The sequence below is a fragment of the Patiria miniata genome, unplaced genomic scaffold (assembly GCF_015706575.1).
Source record: "Patiria miniata isolate m_02_andy unplaced genomic scaffold, ASM1570657v1 HiC_scaffold_24, whole genome shotgun sequence".
In the NCBI taxonomy this organism is placed as follows: Eukaryota; Metazoa; Echinodermata; class Asteroidea; order Valvatida; family Asterinidae; genus Patiria; species Patiria miniata.
The window spans coordinates 17,794,134-17,816,323 of record NW_024037063.1 but is presented as its reverse complement, the minus strand read 5'-3'; the positions used below and the strand labels follow the sequence as shown (position 1 = coordinate 17,816,323).

The 22,190-nt window shown below is 38.6% G+C and overlaps 1 protein-coding gene across 2 annotated transcripts in view; it reads right to left on the bottom strand.

Annotated features, from left to right (window-relative positions):
* Positions 1-446: 446 nt before the first annotated feature.
* The window catches only part of LOC119732140 (protein kinase C iota type-like), a 48,860-nt gene continuing 27,116 nt past the window's right edge, over positions 447-22,190 (bottom strand). For both annotated transcript variants that reach the window (XM_038205539.1, XM_038205540.1), the window contains 14 exons: positions 21,381-21,470; positions 16,851-16,901; positions 15,934-16,019; positions 13,140-13,271; positions 12,303-12,396; positions 10,862-11,079; positions 9,579-9,709; positions 8,671-8,807; positions 7,612-7,785; positions 6,195-6,320; positions 5,595-5,674; positions 5,118-5,207; positions 3,024-3,139; positions 447-2,473 (listed from right to left, as the gene is read on the bottom strand). In XM_038205539.1, coding sequence (XP_038061467.1) covers positions 2,386-2,473; positions 3,024-3,139; positions 5,118-5,207; positions 5,595-5,674; positions 6,195-6,320; positions 7,612-7,785; positions 8,671-8,807; positions 9,579-9,709; positions 10,862-11,079; positions 12,303-12,396; positions 13,140-13,271; positions 15,934-16,019; positions 16,851-16,901; positions 21,381-21,470 — 1,613 coding nt within the window. In that variant the 3' untranslated portion in view covers positions 447-2,385. The remainder of the gene's footprint in view (positions 2,474-3,023; positions 3,140-5,117; positions 5,208-5,594; positions 5,675-6,194; positions 6,321-7,611; positions 7,786-8,670; positions 8,808-9,578; positions 9,710-10,861; positions 11,080-12,302; positions 12,397-13,139; positions 13,272-15,933; positions 16,020-16,850; positions 16,902-21,380; positions 21,471-22,190) is intronic.

Genomic DNA, 22,190 nt, shown 5'->3' with positions numbered 1-22,190 from the left:
CGCCATAATACGTAAGCAGCTCGGCAGCATTTTCTCTAGAGAGCCGAGTACCTCATAGCATATGTAGCAAGATATGTGACAGAGGAAACCTCCCCCCGTTTTGTGTTGGTCTTTGTGTTACCAGAATCTCAGGAATTCTTTAGAGATATCTGGGGGGGGGGGGGGGGGGGGCTAGCTAGGCAGCAATAGTCTAGAAAGTGTATAAGGTATAGGGACATGGGGGGGGGGGGGTTTAACCCCTCTGTCACATATCGTGCTAGGTATACCTCATTGGCTAACAGTGTTCGATCCATTTAAAATTCTCCCTAAACTTTGCATCACCATTGATATTAGTTTACAATGGCCGTTTCCACAATTTGTGCTCACAGACAACAGTAAGCCACAAGATACATTGATAGTTTAGTACATGAACACCACTTGCCAGCAACTGGAAATACAGACAATTGTGCGTTGCATTGATCTTTAATGACATCTGCTGAAACACTAAACACCAACATTCAAGTCTTTACACTGGACTATGTTTTACTTTCCAAGGCCACACACTCTTTGGTCTGTGTTTCTTATTTGTAGTTTACAAGTTTACATACACTTTTTTGGCAGAGTAAGATTTTCAATTAGATTTTAACTGTGAGATTTTTTAATTTCCACTTGTAAGCCTTGCTGACCCATTGAACTTTCTTTAATTGTTTGTCCGATAGAACAAATATGAATAAACATTTTACTCATATCAAGTGATGAATATTCATCTCTGTGTACCAAGAGATGAATATGCAACAATTGAAGTCAACCAGCCGAGCATTATCGCAACTGCCTCAAGTTTACACATGAATACATATAATCATTCATTAATTATTCAAAAAGATTCTTATTCACGACTGTCAAATTAGTGAATACACAATTTATTCAGGTGACACTGATGAATATTCATACCTCAACATTCCCAGTGCGCAGTTTTACTTCTACATGACAGCAAGAATACAATGAAAGGCAAGCTGTAGTTTGGGCTTGTAACCATAGTGACGACCTTCACCTTACGTATACATGAATATTCATAGTATTATTAATACTGCATAATTAGAACTCTGTTCTTCCACCGGACAAATTCTTTATTTTTTAAATCTTTTTATTTGCCAGTATCGTGAAGAAGAGAGTGCACAACTTGGCAATACATTCAAATCCAGAACAACAACAGTCTTATTAAGCACAACTGCAAAATACAATGTACTTACAAGATCGATAAGCCTGTTAACACCTCCAAGTCCAACGTGGACTTGCCGATTGCAATACTAACTTTTTAATCCCATTTCAGACCATCTATTAAGAGAATAAATATGTGCTTGGCCAGTTTTAAACGTACTTGTTTAATACCAGCCAAAAAAACCCACATTTATTCCCCATTCATAAATACCTTTCGGTCAAAAAGTCAAGACAAGTCAAATATTCACAGTTGCCCAATGCTTTTGTTTAACAATTTTACCTCATGTGAAACACTGAAACACCTTATGGTATGTGCCTCACATTCTAAGAATCTCCTTTTTACGGAGATTGGCGTGCGTACTGCGCGATGTGGCGCCGAACGCAATGGTGCAGGAATTAAGTGTTTTAAACCAGTTGCTGTTTTATCAACCGTTTGTCTTTTCTGCTCCTGTTCAAAAACATCCTGGCTTGAAGACAGGAAGATCACTTGGCCTCCCTTTTATGAGCACCCCATATATATTCTGCATAAGGGCGAAGCAAGTTTCGCCAATTTCATTTAAAAGAAAAACCCTCTTGTAAAAGTACAACTTCCATTGATAATACCTCTCCGGTTCACGCTGAGTGCCACAAAGCGCCCCCTATAGTTCATGCAAAGAGCCAATGCATTACTGAAGGGTTATGAGACTATAAACGTCCTACAGTAATAACACCCTACAACTCAACTATTTGTTTTTATAAGTTATAAAGTAATGAATAATATAGTACAAAAATGTTCTTCACACATCGTAACAGGTTTATATGTAGTCGAACGGACAAATAGGCTAATTTGCATAAAGGTCGTATGCAAATTATCCCGAGGTCATTTGGCTGGCATCCATATGTGGCGATACCACACCTTTAAAGTGAACTTGGTGGATTTTGCATAGTAATCACATGCAAATGGTTTCTGAGGTCACAATCAGCACTAGTGCTTCTTGGAGTTAGGTTTCAAATTTGCATAGTGACATATGCAAATGAGGTCAGCGCGACTCGTAGAATGACAACTCCGTGACACTGCCCTCTTTTTTCAAACTGTAGGATGGGACTATGATTAACATAATGGAAGCGCAGTGAAGTGAAGCAGAGCCCTGGATAACGACTAGTCGTCGATGGGTGGGGGGTTTGAGGAACGTCGCAGCGGAGTTCTCGTTAGACGCACTCCTCACCAGACATGAGCAGTGGATTAACATACTCAAAACCTTCAAACTCCGACTGGTCAATCCGACTTACCATTCTCCTGTTAAAGAAGGGGGAAAAACAGAGAAATACATCAATTAAAATACAAAAAATGATTTTGAGTTTCAATAATTATATTGGTGGGAGAACGGTTCATAAATTCATCGTTTTATTTTACAATAAGATAATATGAAGTATCCTCAAAACATTTTTTTTTCAGGGCAATTTGAAGATAAAACTTGATTAATTTTTGATAAAATTTTGGAGAGGTAAGAATATAAACAAGGGAGAAGTCAACTTGGTCAAAAGAGGGTGCTTTTGGTCAGTTTAAGTGGCAGTTGATGATCCGAGTATAAGCCGGTTGTTACTCAGCGCCACAGCGAATACGTGAATATGTGACGTCATGCCAAGTTTTCGCTGTGAAGTTGCAGAAGTTGAACACATTTCAACTTCGACAAATTTTGTAGCGAAGGTTTCGTGAGGACAAATTTGCTTTGCATTTGCTTTCATGTGAAGTACAAACAGGCCTACAAGTTGTCCTGGGCATTGGTAGAGTTAATATTCCCTCCCTGAATCTAAAGAAAGAATGCGGCAAAGAAATTGTCTCTTACTGATCATCTGGTGTGAGCTGCACTGGTTCGTCTGTGAATTGTGGGTCAAAATGTTCCAGATCACGCTCACTGTCAAGACGCGGCTTGTAAGGTGGGGTCACTTGACGAGCAGACATCTAAACAACACGAATTAAAACAATTAAAACATTTAAATTTGATAGAAATGTATGGCCTACATATACGCACGACACTGATTGAGACTGCAACGTGTTTGTGCCCAGCCAGGGTATCCTAGTGCATTGTGTCCATAAGCAAGACACTTGATAGTAATTTGATCCTCTCTACAATGATTTAATGAGTAAAGTTGTCGTCTGTCTGCTATATACCTGAGAAGTTTAAACGGAAGACATAGAACACAAAAAGTGACTGAAGGTTGCACAAGCCTGTTTACACTTTTACACACTTTGTATAAGACTGGTTGGAGTCTGGATGCTGTTAAGTACCCTCGCCTTTGGCTCGAGTCATTATCAACATCCAGACTCCAACCAATCTTAAACACCAGCCAAGCACATATTTATTCCCATTCAAAAATACCGTTTCGGTAAAACAAAATCAAAACTTTTTTCGGTCCAAAAGTCAGAACAAGTAAAAAAAAATATAAATTTCCAACGATTTTGTTCAACAATACTTCATGTTTTTCGAAACACCCCTCTAGCTATGCTATGTTATAGCCCTCTTGCGAGTAGTCGTTAACAACTCCTTATGTGGAGATTGGCGCGCGCGTTGCGCGTACTGCGTGATGTCTCGCAGAACGCAGCTGTGCCGATGTAGTGTGAATTTAGGACTATGAAATTCTGACTCACTGATAGTATTGCGCATGCCTACGTAAGGATTGTGAACGTTCAACCAATCAAACGGTACAGGCACCAGATTTCATAGGAGTCCACATTTCATGTGACACTGGAAAAGTGTTTAAGATCAGCCAGCCGGTGTTTTATCAGCCATTTAAAACCGGCCATGTGACGGGCTCTTGACCAATAGGAATGGGTAAACTGTCTTAGGTATTTATGAATAGACTTTAAACAGGAACGAGGATATAAGCAAGAAAACATATGGCAATCTCCAACATGGTTAACAATATCAGTCTTGAAAAGCATATCTTTGAGGTGTTCTGGCAAAATGCTACGGAATTGGGCAAAGGCCGTAGTGGAGAAAAATACAAAATACCAAATGGGGGTGATTTTTTTCTCTCTGATTTTCAGATTTATTAAAAATTGTAATCGTTGATATGTCTAATACCATTACATTCTAAAGAAATAGTATAATAATCATGGAATAAAAGTATTTTCAAGTAAAACAATTGTCAAGGAAAACAATTGGCATCTTTTATATTCTACACAACAGTCAAAACTGTAAAGGCTTTTTTGCAGCATTTCACTTTTTGACATGTTGATAAATGCGACCTTTAAACGGCCATATTTGTCAACAGAATGTCCCATTGAAGTGCAACAAACAGTATTGTAAGGAGAATTTTGTTCTCTTTCCTAATACCCACAAACGCTCAGTTCGACCTCTGCCCAGTTCTGTCTCATTTTGCCAGCTCACATTTCATGAATAAGTTCATATTCTAAAGTCACTTCGGTCAAAAGCCGCTATAACTAACATCGCAGGATCCACAAAAATTGTTTGTAATAACGATTTTTTGGTATGGCGATTTTTAGCTGCTGGTGCTCCGGGACTCACTTTCAATAAATAACACCATTGAATTATGTCATTACACAGTTTTTGAGCTTACTACCTACAGCAATGGGTGGCTTTTCCCTTCTATTCCTTGGGGAAATAATAGCTACTTGTCGCTCTTATGGTGACAATTTTCAACAACAATGTTCGGTACATTTTGAACACGAAAATGGGGAGCCAAGGACGATGTTCGGTATAGCCGAATGTTCGGTATAGTAGTGTTCGGTATAGTAGTGTTCGGTATAGCAACGTTCCACTGTACTTTTAAAAATTTAATTTGATTTACCAAGTATTGGCACCTTTCTCTGTTAAATTAACTAGAATAACAAAAATGAAGATGATATAAGTATTTTGGAAGAAGCTGTGAATATAAAATAATGCAGACACAAAATGGTGAAATTGAAATGAACTTACGCTTTCCCAGTCGATGGTTTTGAAGAACGGATGCGATGTGATATCAGAAAAGCCCGTCTGTGGGTGACAGGCTAGACGTTCCATAGGATTCTGTTCCGGAAAAAGAAATATTGAAAAATAACAGTCAACATGTCACTGGTTAAAACTACTGCGAAACTGTGCTATGCTTTTTGAAAATACCTCATCAACGTGAATTGTTTTGTTTTCCCATGTAGCCTGCTTTTCCAAAATCTTTCTTTTTCATAGTCTGAGACGTTACTAAGTAATGCGTTAAGTTGGTTACAGGTACTCGATCCCATAATCTGAAACCGGTTCCTGACATCAATGGTCGAGTACTCGGGTACCCAGTTCCGATGCACAGTCCTACAAGAAAATACAGCTACTTAATAATAATTGTTCTTCATGCTTGCAGATCTAAGTCTGAGAGTTCAGATGTACATTTCGTGAAGATGGTTTTATCGCCTGATGCTGTCTTACCTTATTAAGGAAGCCTTTGAGCACCGATGCTGCCTTGACTGACAGCGCACGGGGTATTCTGATGGGCTTCTCCAAGATCACTGAGGAAAGAAAGGATAAAACATTAACCCAACTATTCTGGGAACCCTTCTGGACAACTGCCTATTTTATGTCACCTGGTAAAACCTTACTGCTGTCAGATGTTCAGAAGTCATACTTGTGATGGACTTGTGATTCAACTTGTGATTCGACTTGTGATGGACTTGTGATTCAACTTGTGATGGACTTGTGATTCAACTTGTGATGGACTTGTGATTCAACTTGTGATGGACTTGTGATTCAACTTGTGATTCGACTTGTGATGGACTTGTGATTCAACTTGTGATGGACTTGTGATTCAACTTGTGATGGATTTGTGATTCAACTTGTGATGGACTTGTGATTCAACTTGTGATTCAACTTGTGATTCAACTTGCAATGGACTTGTGATGGCCTTGTGATTTGACTTGTGATTCAACTTGTGATGGACTTGTGACTACACTTGTGATTTGACTTGTGATTTGGCTTGTGATTTGGCTTGTGATATGACTTTTGATGGACTCTCTGCTTATCTGTACTCACCTTGGAACAGGTAGTCCTCTGTGTTCTGGTCTGGATGTTCAGCCGATCCAACAATGTCAAACGGGGAACGCCCAGCCAACATCTCAAACATCAAAACTCCCAAGGCCCACCAATCAACACTGTAGTCTGAAAAAAAGCAAGAAATCAAAGTTGTACACATCATAAAGCAACATCTGTTAGTAAGGCATACAATCTTCATTAGCAACCAAGAATTATCTAAAATGTTGCAACACAGAATGGTCACAAATGTTTTGATCACAAACGTCGAGTCGCTGGTGGTGGGCCTGTTGTGAGGGACTTTGCGCAGTGTCATCACTAACACACCTTGGTGACCTGGACATACCGACACACCTAAGGTGTGATAGTGACTGCACCGCGCAAGTCTATATGCTGGGGTGAACTGGCCACACGAGGGCGCTGTCACAAGCTGGTAGAGGGAGTCCATCACTGCACCTGCAAAAGATCTCCCATGATCTGAAGTCTGGGGGAAATGTTGAATTCCCAGCACCTGGCTGTTGTAGAAAATTGATGTTGACGACCCAGCCAAATATATTTCATGACACAATTTGATTACATACTAAAAAAAGTGTAGGAGGGAGTTCAATGTTGAGTGATACTGTAGAATAATTTCTCAGAATAATATAGGATATCTTCACAGAATCCAACGGGATCTTCACAGGATCCTATAGGATATCTTCATAGGATCCTATAGGATATCACAGGATCCTACACGATATCTTCACAGGATCCTGTAGAATATCATCGCAGGATTCTATAGGATATCTTCAAAGGATCCTATATGATATCTTCATAGGATCCTTTATAATATATTCACAAGCTTCTATAAGATATCTTCACAATATTATATAGGATACCTTCACAAGATCCTACAGGATATCTCCACAGGATCCTATAGGATATCTTCACAGGATCCTATAGGATCCTATAGGATATCTGCATAGGATCTTATAGAATATTTTCACAGGATTCTATAGGATATTTTCACAAGATCCTATAGGATATCTTCACAAGATTCCATATACCTTCAATGGATTTTATGAGATGTTTTCATTTGTTCCTATAGGATATCTTCATATGACCCTATTGGATATCTCCATATCATCCTGTAGGTATCCATAGGACCCATAGAATATCTTCACAGGAACCTATAGGATATCTTAAAGGGATCTTATGGGATATCGTCAGAGACCTAATATGATATCTTCATACTATCTCACAAGATATATTCATAGAACCCTATAGGATATCTTTAGTATCCTACACGGTAACTTCAAGTAAGTCTGTTGAATATCTTCGTAGTCCATAGGATATCTTCATAGGATTTGTACATTTTGTGACACATGTAACAGTATTAATTAACACTTTTGTATGGGTGTTTCAGTCGGTATATATTTACCATAGTCTTCACCCCTGAGTATCTCTGGGGCTATATAGTTTGGCGTTCCACAGAATGTGCTGGTAGTGTCGCCGGGCCGTAGTCCCTCCTTACACATGCCGTAATCGGTCAGTTTGATGTGACCGTCAGCGTCCAGTAGAACATTGTCCAGTTTGAGATCCCGGTAGATAACGCCTGTTCAGAAGATATTGAAAACAGAACGTGAATATGCTTAATCAAGTGCTGTAGTTAAAGGGAATATACATCATTTGCTTTTGCTGTAATTTTCAGAAATGGATGGAATTGGGGGGTTGGAAATATATAGCAAGTATAGTTACACTGACTTTTTTGAGGTTTTGGGTTCGAAAATGCTATAAAAACCAAGAAAAACGATCAGTTTCCTGTAGTCTGGTTCCCTGACTCCATATAAGAAGAAACAGAGCAGTTTTCATACATTGGGGAACTGTAAGGTCAGGGAACCAGTCTAGCTGGCTTGTACCCGTTCATAGGTGTGTAATCGATTGCAAACAAGTGCAATGGTCAATTGGGGCCAGTATTTGAAAAAAGCCAGTTTTTTCCAACGCTGGTCGGCCGACCAGCATTGGAAATTGGTACAAAAATACCACTTTTCTTGAAAATGACAGTATACCAGGTGCCATGATTTTACAGGATGCTTTACACTGTCATTCACTAACAGTCCATCAAGGTATTTCAAAATAATTTGGTAGTTTTATTTTGGATGTTTGCAAATGTTGTATTTTCCCTTTAATGTACTTGTCTTGTGATGGATCACAAATCATCATAAGTCCATAACAAATCCATCACAAGTCAATCATAAGTCATCCAGTCCAGATTCAACTTACAAACTATTCACACATCATACTGTCTGATTAGCTGAGTTTCCCAAGTTCTTTTCAGAAACTCACTAACTCAAAATAAGAGATTTATTGTCAAACGATGCACCCAAACCTTCAAATCTCATCAATGAAATTTGTCATCAGTGATTTTCTTTTTATGTTTCCAACAATATTCTAGAATGTGAGTTATTGAAGACAGTTGGGGATTCAATCTTTGACAAACCTCTTTCATGTAGGAAGTGTAGCGCCAGGCTGATTTCAGCCGAGTAGAAGCGGGCGTGTTCCTCTGGCAGTCTGCGTTGTCGTTGCATATGGAACATCAGATCACCACCGCTTACAAACTCAATCACAAAGAACAATCTAGAAGCAAAACACATTGCATAAGACAAAGAAATGAATACACAAAGTGTCGTCACGTTTTGGTGTAAATTTCTATTTCTCTTTTCTGCAGGTAATTTTGACCTCTTTAACAGGATAAATATGTAACATATATTATTAACTTAACTCTCCTCCTCTGGCTGGCAATTTCAACATAGCCAGCCCAGCAGTCAAAATAACACAAGTGACTGTTTTTAACAGTTGAGTGCTCCCTGCCTTCATAAAGCAGGATTGACTGGCTGTGATTGTTATGAAACCTGATATAGCTATGCTTTGACTGTAGGAGATTGATAAGCCAGCTGTGCCTACCAGTCACCTGCTTTTGTCTGTTGATGGAATTTGACTGTCACAGTGCCTACAAGAAATATGATCTGACTGTTGGTGACTAGCCTGTGTAAAAGGTATGGCAGGGGAATGGGGGTGACCGCTGCCTTAATCCTGGAAAATCCTGCGGCAGTGACTGTCAAAATGTTGAGGCTTGGCCAGTGACATCCTGGAGCAGTACGGAGGATTTCAAGCATAATCCAGGCCTATATTTATGCATGGCTGAACAAAACCAACACAAGGTCCGGCCCAAGACCTTGACAAAGCGCATCCTACGTAATCAGTAACGCACTTTTGCCATGTAACCTCAATCCTCCAAAATCCTTCACTTTGGCAAAGAAGATTTTGAAGGATTCACGGCAATTAGGGTTAAGACTGTTGTGAGGTAAGGCCTGTCAAACACTAATGAAAATCACTTTGAAGCCTTACCTGCTAGGAGTCTGGAAGCAAGAATGCAGGCCCACCAGGAAGGGATGATTAGAGGCCGTCTCAAAGACGTGTTTCTCCGTCTGTACCCAGTCAATGTCCTCATCATCTGTCACTAACTCCTTCTTAATCACCTGGAAGAGTGAACATGATAAACAAATGAAGATTAGTGGTTTAATATTGCCGGGCAATACACATCTAAGAAATCGTTGATGTACTATCTACAAGTTTCCCTTGAAATTCTCCATTTTGTACACTTTGCAAAGCTTAGAAAAAGTTAGCCCTGGAAAACTAATTGGAAACATAATGGGAAGAATAATTGGAAAAGGAATGACCACTTAGTCTCTATTGATTAACCCTTTCCTCACCACGGGCAACTTTTGTCCACAAGGAACTACCCTCCCCCCCACCACCGCTGCTTACCATAGGCGACTTTAGTCGAGAAGCAAACCACACACAGAACACCCTCAACACAGATTTATTCACTGCTTTTCAGCAAGCTGGCATGTTGGTATGTTTTTGCCGCCCATACACCAACCATTTACCAGCTGAAAGAGTGTTTTCAGATCGTTCTAATGGTGTACTTTATTCAAGGTGTTACCATTTCAAAAATATCAGAAAAGTGCTTCAGAAGTATCCACACACAATTTGAGGTATGGAGTGCCATGTAGTCATGTGGTGAAATGGCTTGCAGTTTGATAATGGGAGCAGATCAATAAACAGGCATAACTGTCTTATTTGTGCACATATGGCCAGGATTTTTACATCACATAAAAGAGTAAAGTTTAAGGAACAAACTTTACACACAACACCTTTGATATTAATCACTCCTTGGCCAATGTTGGCAGTGAAAATCTGGGTTGAAAAAAAGTAAGTTTGCAACCTGTGGTCAATTTTTCACGCTCTAGTGATTTCGGCATGACTGAGCAAACAATTTGTTTTGGGGAGAGCCAAGTCAATGAACAAAGGGTTAACGTCTCTATTGAATGAGGCCCCGATATAGTGAAATCTAGTCAAACCTGCTAACTCGAAAACCCTTCTAACTTAAAGTAAAAACTTATTCCCATCTATAATTTATTTTCTAACTCAAAACTCTGCTTAACTCAAAATTTGAGCCCATTCCCCTGAGTTTTGACTTATCGAGATTTCACTGTAGTTCATTTCTTACAACAGGGTACTCGTACTCTTTACAAAATACTCATTCTCTCTCATACTCACAACAAAGTACTCATAGCCATACTCATGGAAATGTGCTCGACTACAAAAAACTTATTTTCAGGACCTACCTTCATTGCATAGACGCGCTGCGTGCTCTTCTGCTCCACCAGCAGTACTTTAGCGTAACTACCGCGTCCGATCACACGGAGCATGTTGAAGTGATCCAGACCGACCGTGTTCTCGTTGATCTCGCCTGACTGGGCCTCTTTGCCTACTCCCTCTGAGTACTGTGTCACTAGAGTGTTGTCTCGGACTTTGTGCTTGGGGCGTGGACTGCCGCTAGTACCTGTGATTGAACATTTAAAGGGAAACAATTGAACATTTAAAGGGAAATTATGGCCTGGAATGCCCCAAATGAGCTTCAAAACGCATTTGAAACAAAATTATATTAATTTGAAAGAGCATTTAAAAGTAGGATATAAACATCCACAGAACCATCCTTTAAAGGGAATGTACAACATTTGCAAACATCGAAAAATAAAACTACCAAGTTTTTACGAAATACTTTACTAGGATGTTGGTGAATGAGAGTATGAAGCATCCTGTAAAATTATGGCAGCTGGTGTGAAGTCATTTTCAAGAAAATAGTATTTTTGTATACATTTCCAACGATGGTCGGCCGACCACCGTTGGAAAAACCTAACTATTTTTCAACTACTGATCCAAATTTACCATTTTTTTCAGTCCAAATTTAGTTTGCTATTGGTTACATGTTCATGAACGGGTGCAGGCAGGCTAGACAGGTTCCCTTACCTTACCATTTTCCGGCATCTATAAAAATTGATCTATTTCATCTTTAGTGGAGTCAGGGAACCAAACTGCTTGAACATTTTTGTTTTTTGGGGTTTTCCGGCATTTTCGAACACAAAACTGCAAACATGTTAGTGTAACAATATTTGATCTATTATACTAACCCCTCAGATAGTTCATTTCTGAAAATAACAACAAAAGCCAATGATGTACATTCCCTTTAAACACTGGGCGTTTTTGTGCTATTTCTGTGAGAACCATGCGAGCTCCAATTTTGGAGGTCACAATTTTGTCCCAGAAAAATCGAGCTGCGAGTGTTAGTTATGAATCCTGTCACACAGTGGTTCGCATTCTGCGGACGTGTTAGAAACAACATTTTGTGCATTGTTGCCGTGTGTATTATGTAAACACACACACAACATGTTCAATTCATTGAATAGAGGCGACTTTATACATATGGGTATGCCACAAAATGTCCGCCGTGTCCAATGTAAACAACCTGGGGTATTCGTCTTTTCGAATTTGCTAAGTAATTATTATGTAACTAAATATGGGCAGATTTCTTTTTCAATGTCTCATTCAAAATTAAAAAAAGTTGTGTTTTGCTAAAAAAAACACCCACAACCACTTTAAAAACAAGATCTGTTTTTGGCGTGAAACTTGAAAATAGCACAGGGAGGGAGATTGTGTTATTTTAATCTGTTAAGTGAATTCTATCAGCCATATTTCTGTGATAGGCTAAACAGTACATGAACTCACTTCTCTGGTGATGAGCAGATCCCTGTTTGTTATCGCCGGACGGAAGGGAGCTGGCAGAACCACTTCGCTCCTCAATCAGGGACTTATGGACTTGCTGAAGGAGATTAAATGTGGGAAAAGATGATAAAAATATCAAAAATCCATAAAATTGCTTTCTGAGGTTTTGACCAAACTTTCCCAGATTTCTCTACGACTTTTCTGAGATCGTCTTTTTTGAAATACTTTTTGGTGACTTTGCAGAAATTTCCCCAGACAATGATATTTAAAAAAAAAATGACTTCCAGGGAATTTCAAGGACTTTCGTAGATTTTTCTGACAATTTGTTAGATTATTTCAACACTTTCTTGATATTTTAAAACAGATTTTCATTACAATTCGAAAATGGTGCATGAGCTTTTCATGATTTTTAAAGATTTTTATACAACACAGCCATGACATTTCCAAACTTTCGTTTGTCGAGTATTTAAAGAGTGTACACCATTCAAATTAAAAAAAATCTATGACTCAAGCATGCAAATGGGAATTTAAAAAAAAGAGGAAATTCCAAACCACACAAGATTTGTGTGTTTTTCAATTTGTAATGGGATTCATGAGGAGTAAAAAACAAGGAAATTTTGTTGAATGCCTGATTACTACATGCATGGAACAAAGATACTTGTCAACGTTCATTTATTCATGACTTTTAACATTTCTCCTTTCATTTAACTTTTGATGTAATTTATATAATTTTTTTTTATAAATGTACGAAGCAAGATAAATTTGCATAGAAAACAAACCAAAATCAATATTTGAGTATTGGACAAAAACAAACAAAGAACAAAGGAAAACAAGTCTTACCAGTTGAGGTCCGCACGGCTGTTTGACCAATCGATGGCACTTTTTATGGACAAGCAACTTGCAGTCGACACACTTGTAGCCTTGTCTGCCCAGGCCCCATATTCTGTCAGCGCAGATAGCACACATGGCTCTCTGCAAAGAGACAACACAACAACATGCAGTTATTACCTACGCCAAGGAGGTTATGTTTTCATTGGATTCGGTTTGTTAGTTGGTTGGTTGGTTGGTTGGTTTGTCTGTTAACAGGATAACTCATTTGCATAAATTTTTTAGAGGTGTCCTTGGTACAAGTACAAATCGATTAGATTTTGGAAGTGATCCGGATCTGGGTCTGGATCCAGGATTTTTTAAAGTATTCTTCACCATTTATACGAGTACCTGTATTTCTTTTGGGCGTACTGACAATATGGCGGGGAATTGTTAAGCCTTGGTGGAGGTTTGCGCTCTCTGAGTGCTTTCTAGTTATGGTTTGTGATACTTTTGTGTAGGATTCGAACCTCGGTCAGTACTAGCAAGTACAGAAGTGAGAGGACGGGGCATCCGCAGTAGTTTTCAGGTTTGATTTCCCATCAAAATTGAAAGTCCCCCAAAAATGAGTTGCTTCTGAACAAGACTGACAACTACAAACCGACGTTACTTTGATTGTGCTCACACAATGTAACAGTGACATTTTATTAATTTGTGATGACTTTATGATTAGTCAGATTTGTCAAGTTGTACGAGGACTGTTGAAACATGATTGACACTGCTGAGGATTGAGGACTACGTGATATTTCAAAACTCTTCAAATTACATGTCATAATTTTCAACCTCCTATTTTCCACTAAGCACCATTGATATATCAATATTACTCAATTACTTTTGGTGCAACACTGTTTAATAAAACATTCAATGAGATTCATTTTTTTGGAGCTGTGGGAAAAAAACTTAGGAAAAAGTAGACATTTCCAGGAAAAAGTAAGAAAAAGTAGAAACTAGGAAAAATAGGAAAAGTAGGAATACTGGAAAGCCTGCTACTTGTACCTTTTTGTACATATGTACATACTTTTGTGTAATACGTGTACATGTACAAGTGCTGGATAAGGAAAGACTGCTTACAAATTCAAGAATTGCAAATGGGATTCGATTGTACACAATGCATTGGAACTGCAGTGAAATCTCGGTAAGTAAAACGCTCATAACTCAAAACAACTGTTAAGTCAAACAAAGAATCCATTGCCTTCAGTAGTATAACAATGATATACAGCCCTACTTAACTCAAAACTCTGCTGAAGTCAAATTTTGAACCTGTTCTCTTGAGGTTTGACTTATCAAGATTTCACTGTACCACAAGCTCTGCACAAAACATGTACACATCCAGCAAACTAAAATCCAGCTAAAAAATTCATAACCATTAATAGCCTGCAAGTACAGTACAATGTAATGTTTGTCTTTGCACACACTTATTAAGGAACAGTGTGATCCAATGGGGAGTACACTAGCAAAACTGCTTGTTTGCATTAGGAATGCACAATTTCCATCAAAAGAATATGAATGTGTCCATAAGCAAGACAATTACCTACGTCTGTATGGTCTGTTTCTAGTGGGTCCATTGTAACGTCTCGAAGCATATGATTTCACCATTAGAAAAGCACAGTCCAAACGCCGATTGCACATACATGTACAATTTCATGTAGAGTACGTATTACAATCAAAACTATACATCAATGAATCGTCATGCAGCACACTCGAAGGTTACAGTGAGCACATTCCCAAATGGCAAAAGAAATCCGCCTCGCCGATTCAAGTTTCATATCCAGAAATGAGCTGTACATGTATGTAACACCATCCCCCAAACTACTTTCTTTTTCATGAGGTTATTTCTCAATCCTTACGACAGGAAACCAGATCATTGTCAACATGTTTTGCTCTGACCAAGCCTTCTAATGACGCAATGAAAGCAACAAGGGTTGGTGTGGGCAGGATACGAATACTATAAGTAGACATGCATACATGTATGACACAATTTCCTTTCCATCCAACAGGCAAGGTGAACAAACAGTATTTAGAAGAGGCCAACCTTAATTGCCAGGTCCCTACCCTCAAAAACCAATTATGACCATAAAGTGCTACCTGTTTTCTCCTAAACAAGGTTGTCCAACTATTGTGACGGTAACTTTAAAAACAAACACACTTTTTCTTTGTTTAATCCTCCTATGCAAACATACATTCTGTGCCAAGTAGTCCTTTCAGTCAAAATCAAACAAGTGAGTGTTTTCAACTGTTAAGAATTCCCAGCCTGCATAAAGCCCGGTTCATACTTCACGCGAAAGCATGGCGAGGCGAAATTCATGTCGCCAACAATGGTGGACGCGCTTCGAATGTATTGTTGACGTCACGAATTTCGCTTTGCTTTCGCTTTCGCTTTCGCGTGAAGTATGAACCAGGCTTTAAGCAGGATTGACTGGCTGGGACTGTTTTAAGTAACTTGATACAGCTATGCTTTGACTTCGGGTGAGTGATAAAATAGCTGTGACCACATCTTGCCTGCTTTGTCTGTTGACCCAGTTTGACTAGTCACAGTGCTTGCTTGACATATGATCTGACTGCTGGTGACTAGCCTTTGTTAAAAGTATAGCAGGGAAAGTGGAATTGAATTTTGACTGTCTGTGACTGTTTAAATAGCAGGAGGGTTAAACAAAACACTTCCAATAGCTTACCACTGATAATTCCACTAATTGATTGATTTATAAACATTTAAGTTGGAATTTTTTTTAAAAATAAATTTGACAAACTTTCAGAAATTTGTACCTACCCTGCTGAACCTCTTGGCAGAGAAAGTGTGGCCATTAATTTTGTAGAGTTTACGCCATCGCCTGGCTCCACGCCTGTAAATGTTTCCTACACAAAAAAAATAAACAAATAAATGATAGACACAACATTTGCATTAAACTTTCTTTGAAACTGCTATACAATTTGGTATTTTTTTAATCAAATTTTCATCAATAAGACACATTGGTGAACTTTTTGGTAAAGTTACATGCAGTTAAGTAAGTTGTTCAAAAACGCTGCAGTAAAATACACACAGAACTGTACATTGTGTTTAAATTTGATCTATACAGGGCGAGTCAAAAAAAGCGAAACCCAAATGTCGGGACCATTGCTTTAGTGAAGTTCTGCATGTAGCACTTTCAAAATCTAGGATATGAAAGCCCAAATCATCAGCTTTCTTTTAGTACAAGAATCATTCAAATAACTCATGTAATTTTTCAAGTTACAGAATTTTAAACACAACCACCGTTTTAAAGTTCTGTCCACGGAACACAAAAAGGTAGGCTATGTTTTCTTGCAGCAAAATGAAAACAAATCACATAGGGATGTGTGTGAATTGTTTCTTTTGCTGAAAGAACGCACACCTTTTTTGTGATCTGTGGACAGAACTTTAAAACTGTGGTCGTGTTTGAAATTCCGTTACTTGAAAAGTACATGAGTGATTTGAATGATTCTTGTACTAAAAGAAAGCTTATGAATTGGGCTTTCATATCCTAGATTTTGAAAGTGCTACATGCAGAACTTCACTAAAACAATAGTCCCGACATTTTTTTTTTTTTTTTTTTTAACTCACCCTGTATATCAGGTTTGATCTATATGATTTCGCATCGTACCAATATGAACTGCCGACATTCTTTTGAGAAAATCTTAAAAACCGAAACGGAAGAATATTTTACTTACTGTCCTCTCCAGGGCATGGCATCCCGGGCTGCTCCGGCACTGAAGGAAAGACTGAACAAAAAACCCAATTAGGAAAAAGTGTTAAAACATCGTCAACCTTAACATCCCTCTCAGCAGAAATGGTATCGCCCATTCTTCTACAAAACAAAGGGTAATCGCAAGAAAGAAAAAGGGGCTAGAAATATTTCACAATCAGCAAGCGAGGACATAAAACATAGCAGCTTTTTGAGCAAATATTTTAGTGGATTTTGTTTTGGCTGTTCAAGGATTGAACCAAATCTTTACCCAAAGGGGGGGGGGGGGAGGCTGCATGTGATCGTAGGCCAAGCCGAGTGTGAATTAAGACAAGTCATCGTCCGTCCGTAAGGTGGTTGATTATACATGACGCTTCAGGTCTTGTCATATTGAATCATGCTATGATACATCGTCTGCTGCTACGAGGATAAAAATAGTTTGCTTGTATATTCAGGAGTCATTGAGGTGCAGAAGGGGGAAGGAAAGGAGACAATCTAACCACAAGTACATCCAGAGTTAAAATTAGACACAATTTAAATGCTAAAATTAAATTTGTTTTTAATATCTCATGGGTTGACTTCCCTAATCTGTTTGAGTGTCGGACTTTGTGGATTTTTATTTTTTCAGAATCAAATCTCAATTTATTTGGGGGTAGGACGGGTAGGGGTAGGACGGGTAGGGGAGTGACAATGCACCTCTGTGTTTCGTTTAACCTTTGTGTTAAATTTTTGTTTCGCCATTTGGAAGGGTATTTCGGTGCCTTTTTTGTTTAGGCTATTGCACGTTTCATGAGCAAAACTGTAATGTCATTCTGACAGAAACCTAAAATGTTATAGCTATTTCAGCAATTTTCTAGAATTTTGGATATTTTGCTGTCATAAATTTTCCTTTCATTGGTGATTCGTTGTTGTGTCAGCTAATTAGCAACCGTTTCTCACAAATTTTTTTCAATGAGCATATTTTGGGCTTGGAATTTGAACAGAAAACCCCTAAACTGAACAGTGTCTTCCTGAAATGACATCACAGCAACAGCGCCCTCAGTTGTCCAGAAAAGCATGGAACTTTTCAATGTTTTAAGAATTGAACTTTTCAATAAAATTAACCAAAAAGGGATGTCAAATAAGATTCATACATTAAGCATGTTTAAGAGTAGAAAGTTGCACAAAATGTATTCCTAAGAAAATTTCATCGCAAACACCCTTTAAAGGCTTGTAAAAATATTGCAGAAATATATGTATACATGCACTGTAAATGTACATGTACATGTACAGAGAACGTATTACTAGTATGTGCACGTATTTCCTGATTTTATGCGCACATTTGTTTCTCCTCAAGCACTTATAAATCATTCATAAAAATTTCATATCTTTTTTCGAGCAGAGCAAAGTCAGCAGAACAAACACACTCTAATAGTCCAAGCAAAGTGTGATCAAAAACAATCGAAGCCCATCATAAAACTCCTACACAGCCCACTTCACAAAATGTAGAGGCGTTCTAATACAACCCATGGGAACTAGAACTGTGCAAAAAACACTAGAAAGATGGGTCCAGTCATGGAGCTATAAACAGTGAACTGCATTTGCAATACTGAAAGATTAAAGGTAGAGTACATAATTTGAAGCTATCCACAAAAGTAACTGACAAAATTACTGTTGAAAAGCATACTTGGTTTAAAGATATTTATGACACTGACCTGCATGAGAAATTATTCTTTCTGGCATGCTGTCATTTTGATGAAAACAATTTAAAAAAGTCATTTCCAAAGATGCGTCTAAAGAAGCATTTTTGGAAATTTCTGTAAGCAGTTCGTTTTTAATTTGGCGAATAGTGTGAATGGGTGCGCGCAAGCGTGGACACGATGCACACACGCGTGCTGTTACTATAATTCATCAGTTCAGTGCGTAACATCGCTTAGCGGCAATCGGCTGAATGAGAACGTGTCCCGGACGCTGATTTCGGGCGCAATTCAAAACATGACTCGGCAACTTTTGAATTGGAATCGAGATCCTAGAATATTGTTTGCTCAGAATTTACAGCATTCACTGAGCTAAAACGTCATCAGGTTGGTTGTTAAACACCTGTCTTTAGATTTTGAGCACTTTTGTTGCTTCCAACGAAAAAAAACTGATGTACTCTTCCTTTAAAACTGATCAGTGACTGCGATGATGATCATCATGCAGGATTTGGGACATGACTGGACTGGGCATATATGAGGCTAACAAGAACGCCTTGGGACGACCAAACATGACTCAGACAAGTCGAAGATAAGATAATTAGCTCAGGATTCCTTGATTTAAAATGCACAGATTTTATCCAGAAATAGACTGCAAAATATTACTTCCTGAACTCAAATCAAATCTTAAAGATGTACATGTCATTGTGTTTATTTAAGGAAACTCTGAAAAGATCAGTTAAAAGCAATGTATGAAATTTAATAAAAATGCATAAACCACAAACCCAGGAATGAGAAATGGCTAGAATGATGATGAAGTGAATGACAGTAATGCAGACAGTGATGGCAAACGAGATGAGGATGATGATTGTGAAGAGGAAGGTAAGGATACCGACAAAAATAAGACTGTTGATGAATATGAAGATGACACTGAAGATGAAGAATGAGATAGTGATAAAGTTGAAGATTGCAACGAAGAAAGGTAAGATGGTAATATTGATGAGAATGATAATAAAAAAATAGAATGGTGAAGAAGATGGCACTGAAAATGAAGAAGATAGTGATGAAGATGAGGATGGCAAAGAAGGAAAGTGATGAAATGGTGATGAAAGGATAGAGTGGTGATGAAAAGGAACGATAAGGAAGAGGAGGAAAATGGTGATGAAGGTGAGGAAGATGAATACGCACATGAGGAAGATTGTGAGGAAGGTGAATATGAAGATGATGAATATATAGATGAGGATGATGGTTATGAAGACTAGGAAGATGGTGATGCCGATGAGAAAGATGGTTATGAAGATGACAAAGGTGGCGATGAAGATGAGAAAGATGGTGATGAAGGTGAGAAAGATGGTTATGAAGATGACAAAGGTGGCGATGAAGATGAGAAAGATGGTGATTAAGGTGAGAAAGATGGTGATGAAGACGACAAAGGTGACGACAAAGGTGACGATGAAGGTGAGAAAGATGGTGATGAAGAAGATAATGAGGAAGATGAGGAAGATGAGGAAGATGGTAATGTAGGTGAGAAAGATGGTTATGAAGATGGAAAAGGTGACGATGAAGATGAGAAAGGTGGTGAAGAAGATGAGAAAGATGGTGATGAAGGTGAGAAAGATGGTGATGAAGATGGGAAAGATGGCGATGAAGATGAGAAAGATGGTGATGAAGATGAGAAAGATGGTGATGAAGATTAAAAAAGATGGTGATGAAGATGAGAAAGATGGTGATAAAGATGAGAAAGATGGCGATGGAGATGAGAAAGTTGGCGATGGAGATGAGAAAGATGAAGATGAGAAAGATGGTGATGAAGGTGAGAAAGATGGTGATGAAGATGAGAAAGATGGTGATGAAGATGAGAAAGATGGTGATGAAGATGAGAAAGATGGGGATGAAGACGAGGAAAGTGGTGATGAAGGTGAGAAGATGGGGATGAAGATGAGAAAGATGGGGATGAAGATGAGGAAGATGGCAATGAAGATGAGAAAGATGGTGATGAAGGTGAGAAAGATGGTGATGAAGATGAGAAAGATGGTGATGAAGATGAGAAAGATGGTGATGAAGATGAGAAAGATGGCGATGAAGATGAGAAAGGTGTCGATGCAGGTGAGAAAGATGGTGATGAAGATGAGAAAGATGGTGATGAAGATGAGAAAGATGGTGATGAAGATGAGGAAGATGGTAATGGAAGTGAGGAAGATGAAGATGACAAAGTTGGTGATGAAGATGAAAAAGATGGTGATGAAGATGAGAAAGATGGTGATGAAGTTGAGGAAGATGGTAATAGAAGTGAGGAAGGTGAAGATGACAAAGTTGGTGATGAAGATGAAAAAGATGGTGATGAAAATGAGAAAAATGGTGATGAAGATGAGGAAGATGGTGATGAAGATGATAAAGATGGTGATGAAAATGAGAAAAATGGTGATGAAACTGAGGAAGATGCTGATGAAGCTGAGGAAGATGCTGATAAAGATGAGAAAGATGATGATGAAGATGAGAAAGATGGTGTGAAGATGAGAAAGATTGTTACTGAGATGAGAAAGATCATGATGAAGATCAGAAAGATCATGATGACGATGACAAAGATCATGATGAAGGTGACAAAGATCGTGCTGAAGATGACAAAGATGGTGATGAAGATGACAAAGATCGTGATGAAGAAACTGGTTGTTATGAAATGAAAATAACGATGGGAGTGATACAGATGAGAATTATGGTGATAAAATTGAGGGGAGAGAGAGAGAGAGCATCAAGTATGTTAGTTTAAGAACAATGGAAAAACTGAAGGAAAAACCCTTGAAAACCTGGATGAAATCAAAGAAAACGGTTTCCAGTTCACTTACTATGAATTGTAATATTAGAGTCTTTGTTGACCTCATACAGTCTTATGGCCTCCTCCAACTCTTCTTGAGATGAGATTGTACACGGATCCCCTGAAAAGAGAAAAACAGTGAAGGGAAATAATATATAATTGTGTATAATCTTAAAAGGTTGAATAGCTTGTGATTTGACTTAAGACTTTAGGGCTTGTGATGGACTTGTGAGGACTTGTGATGAACATGTGAGGCCTTCTAGGACTTGTGGGGACTTGTATTGGACTTGTGTTTGACTTGTGAGGACTTGTGATTGACTTGTGAGGACTTGTGTTTGACTTGTGAGGACTTGTGTTTGACTTGTGAGGACTTATGAACTTGTGAAGGGCTTGTGTTAAGCTTGTGCTTGGCTTGTGGGGACTTGTGTTTGACTTCTGAGGACATGTGCTTAACTTGTGTTTAACTTGTGTTCGGCTTGTGAGGGACTTGTGGGGACATGTTTGACTTGTGAGGACTTGTATTTGATTTGTGAGGCTTTGTGAGGACTTGTGTTTGACTCGTGAGGACTTGTGTTTGTCTTGTGAGGACATGTGTTGGACTTTTGAGGACTCATGAGGACTTGTGTTGGACTTTTTAGGACTTGTGTTTGACTTGTGAGGACTTTTGTTTGACTCGTGAGGACTTGTGTTTGACTCGTGAGGACTTGTGTTTGTCGAGGACATGTGTTGGACTTTTGAGGACTTGTGAAGGACTTGTGAGGACTAGTGTTTGACTCGTGAGGACTTGTGTTTGTCTTGTGAGGACTTGTGTTGGACTTTCGAGGACTTGTGAGGGACTTGT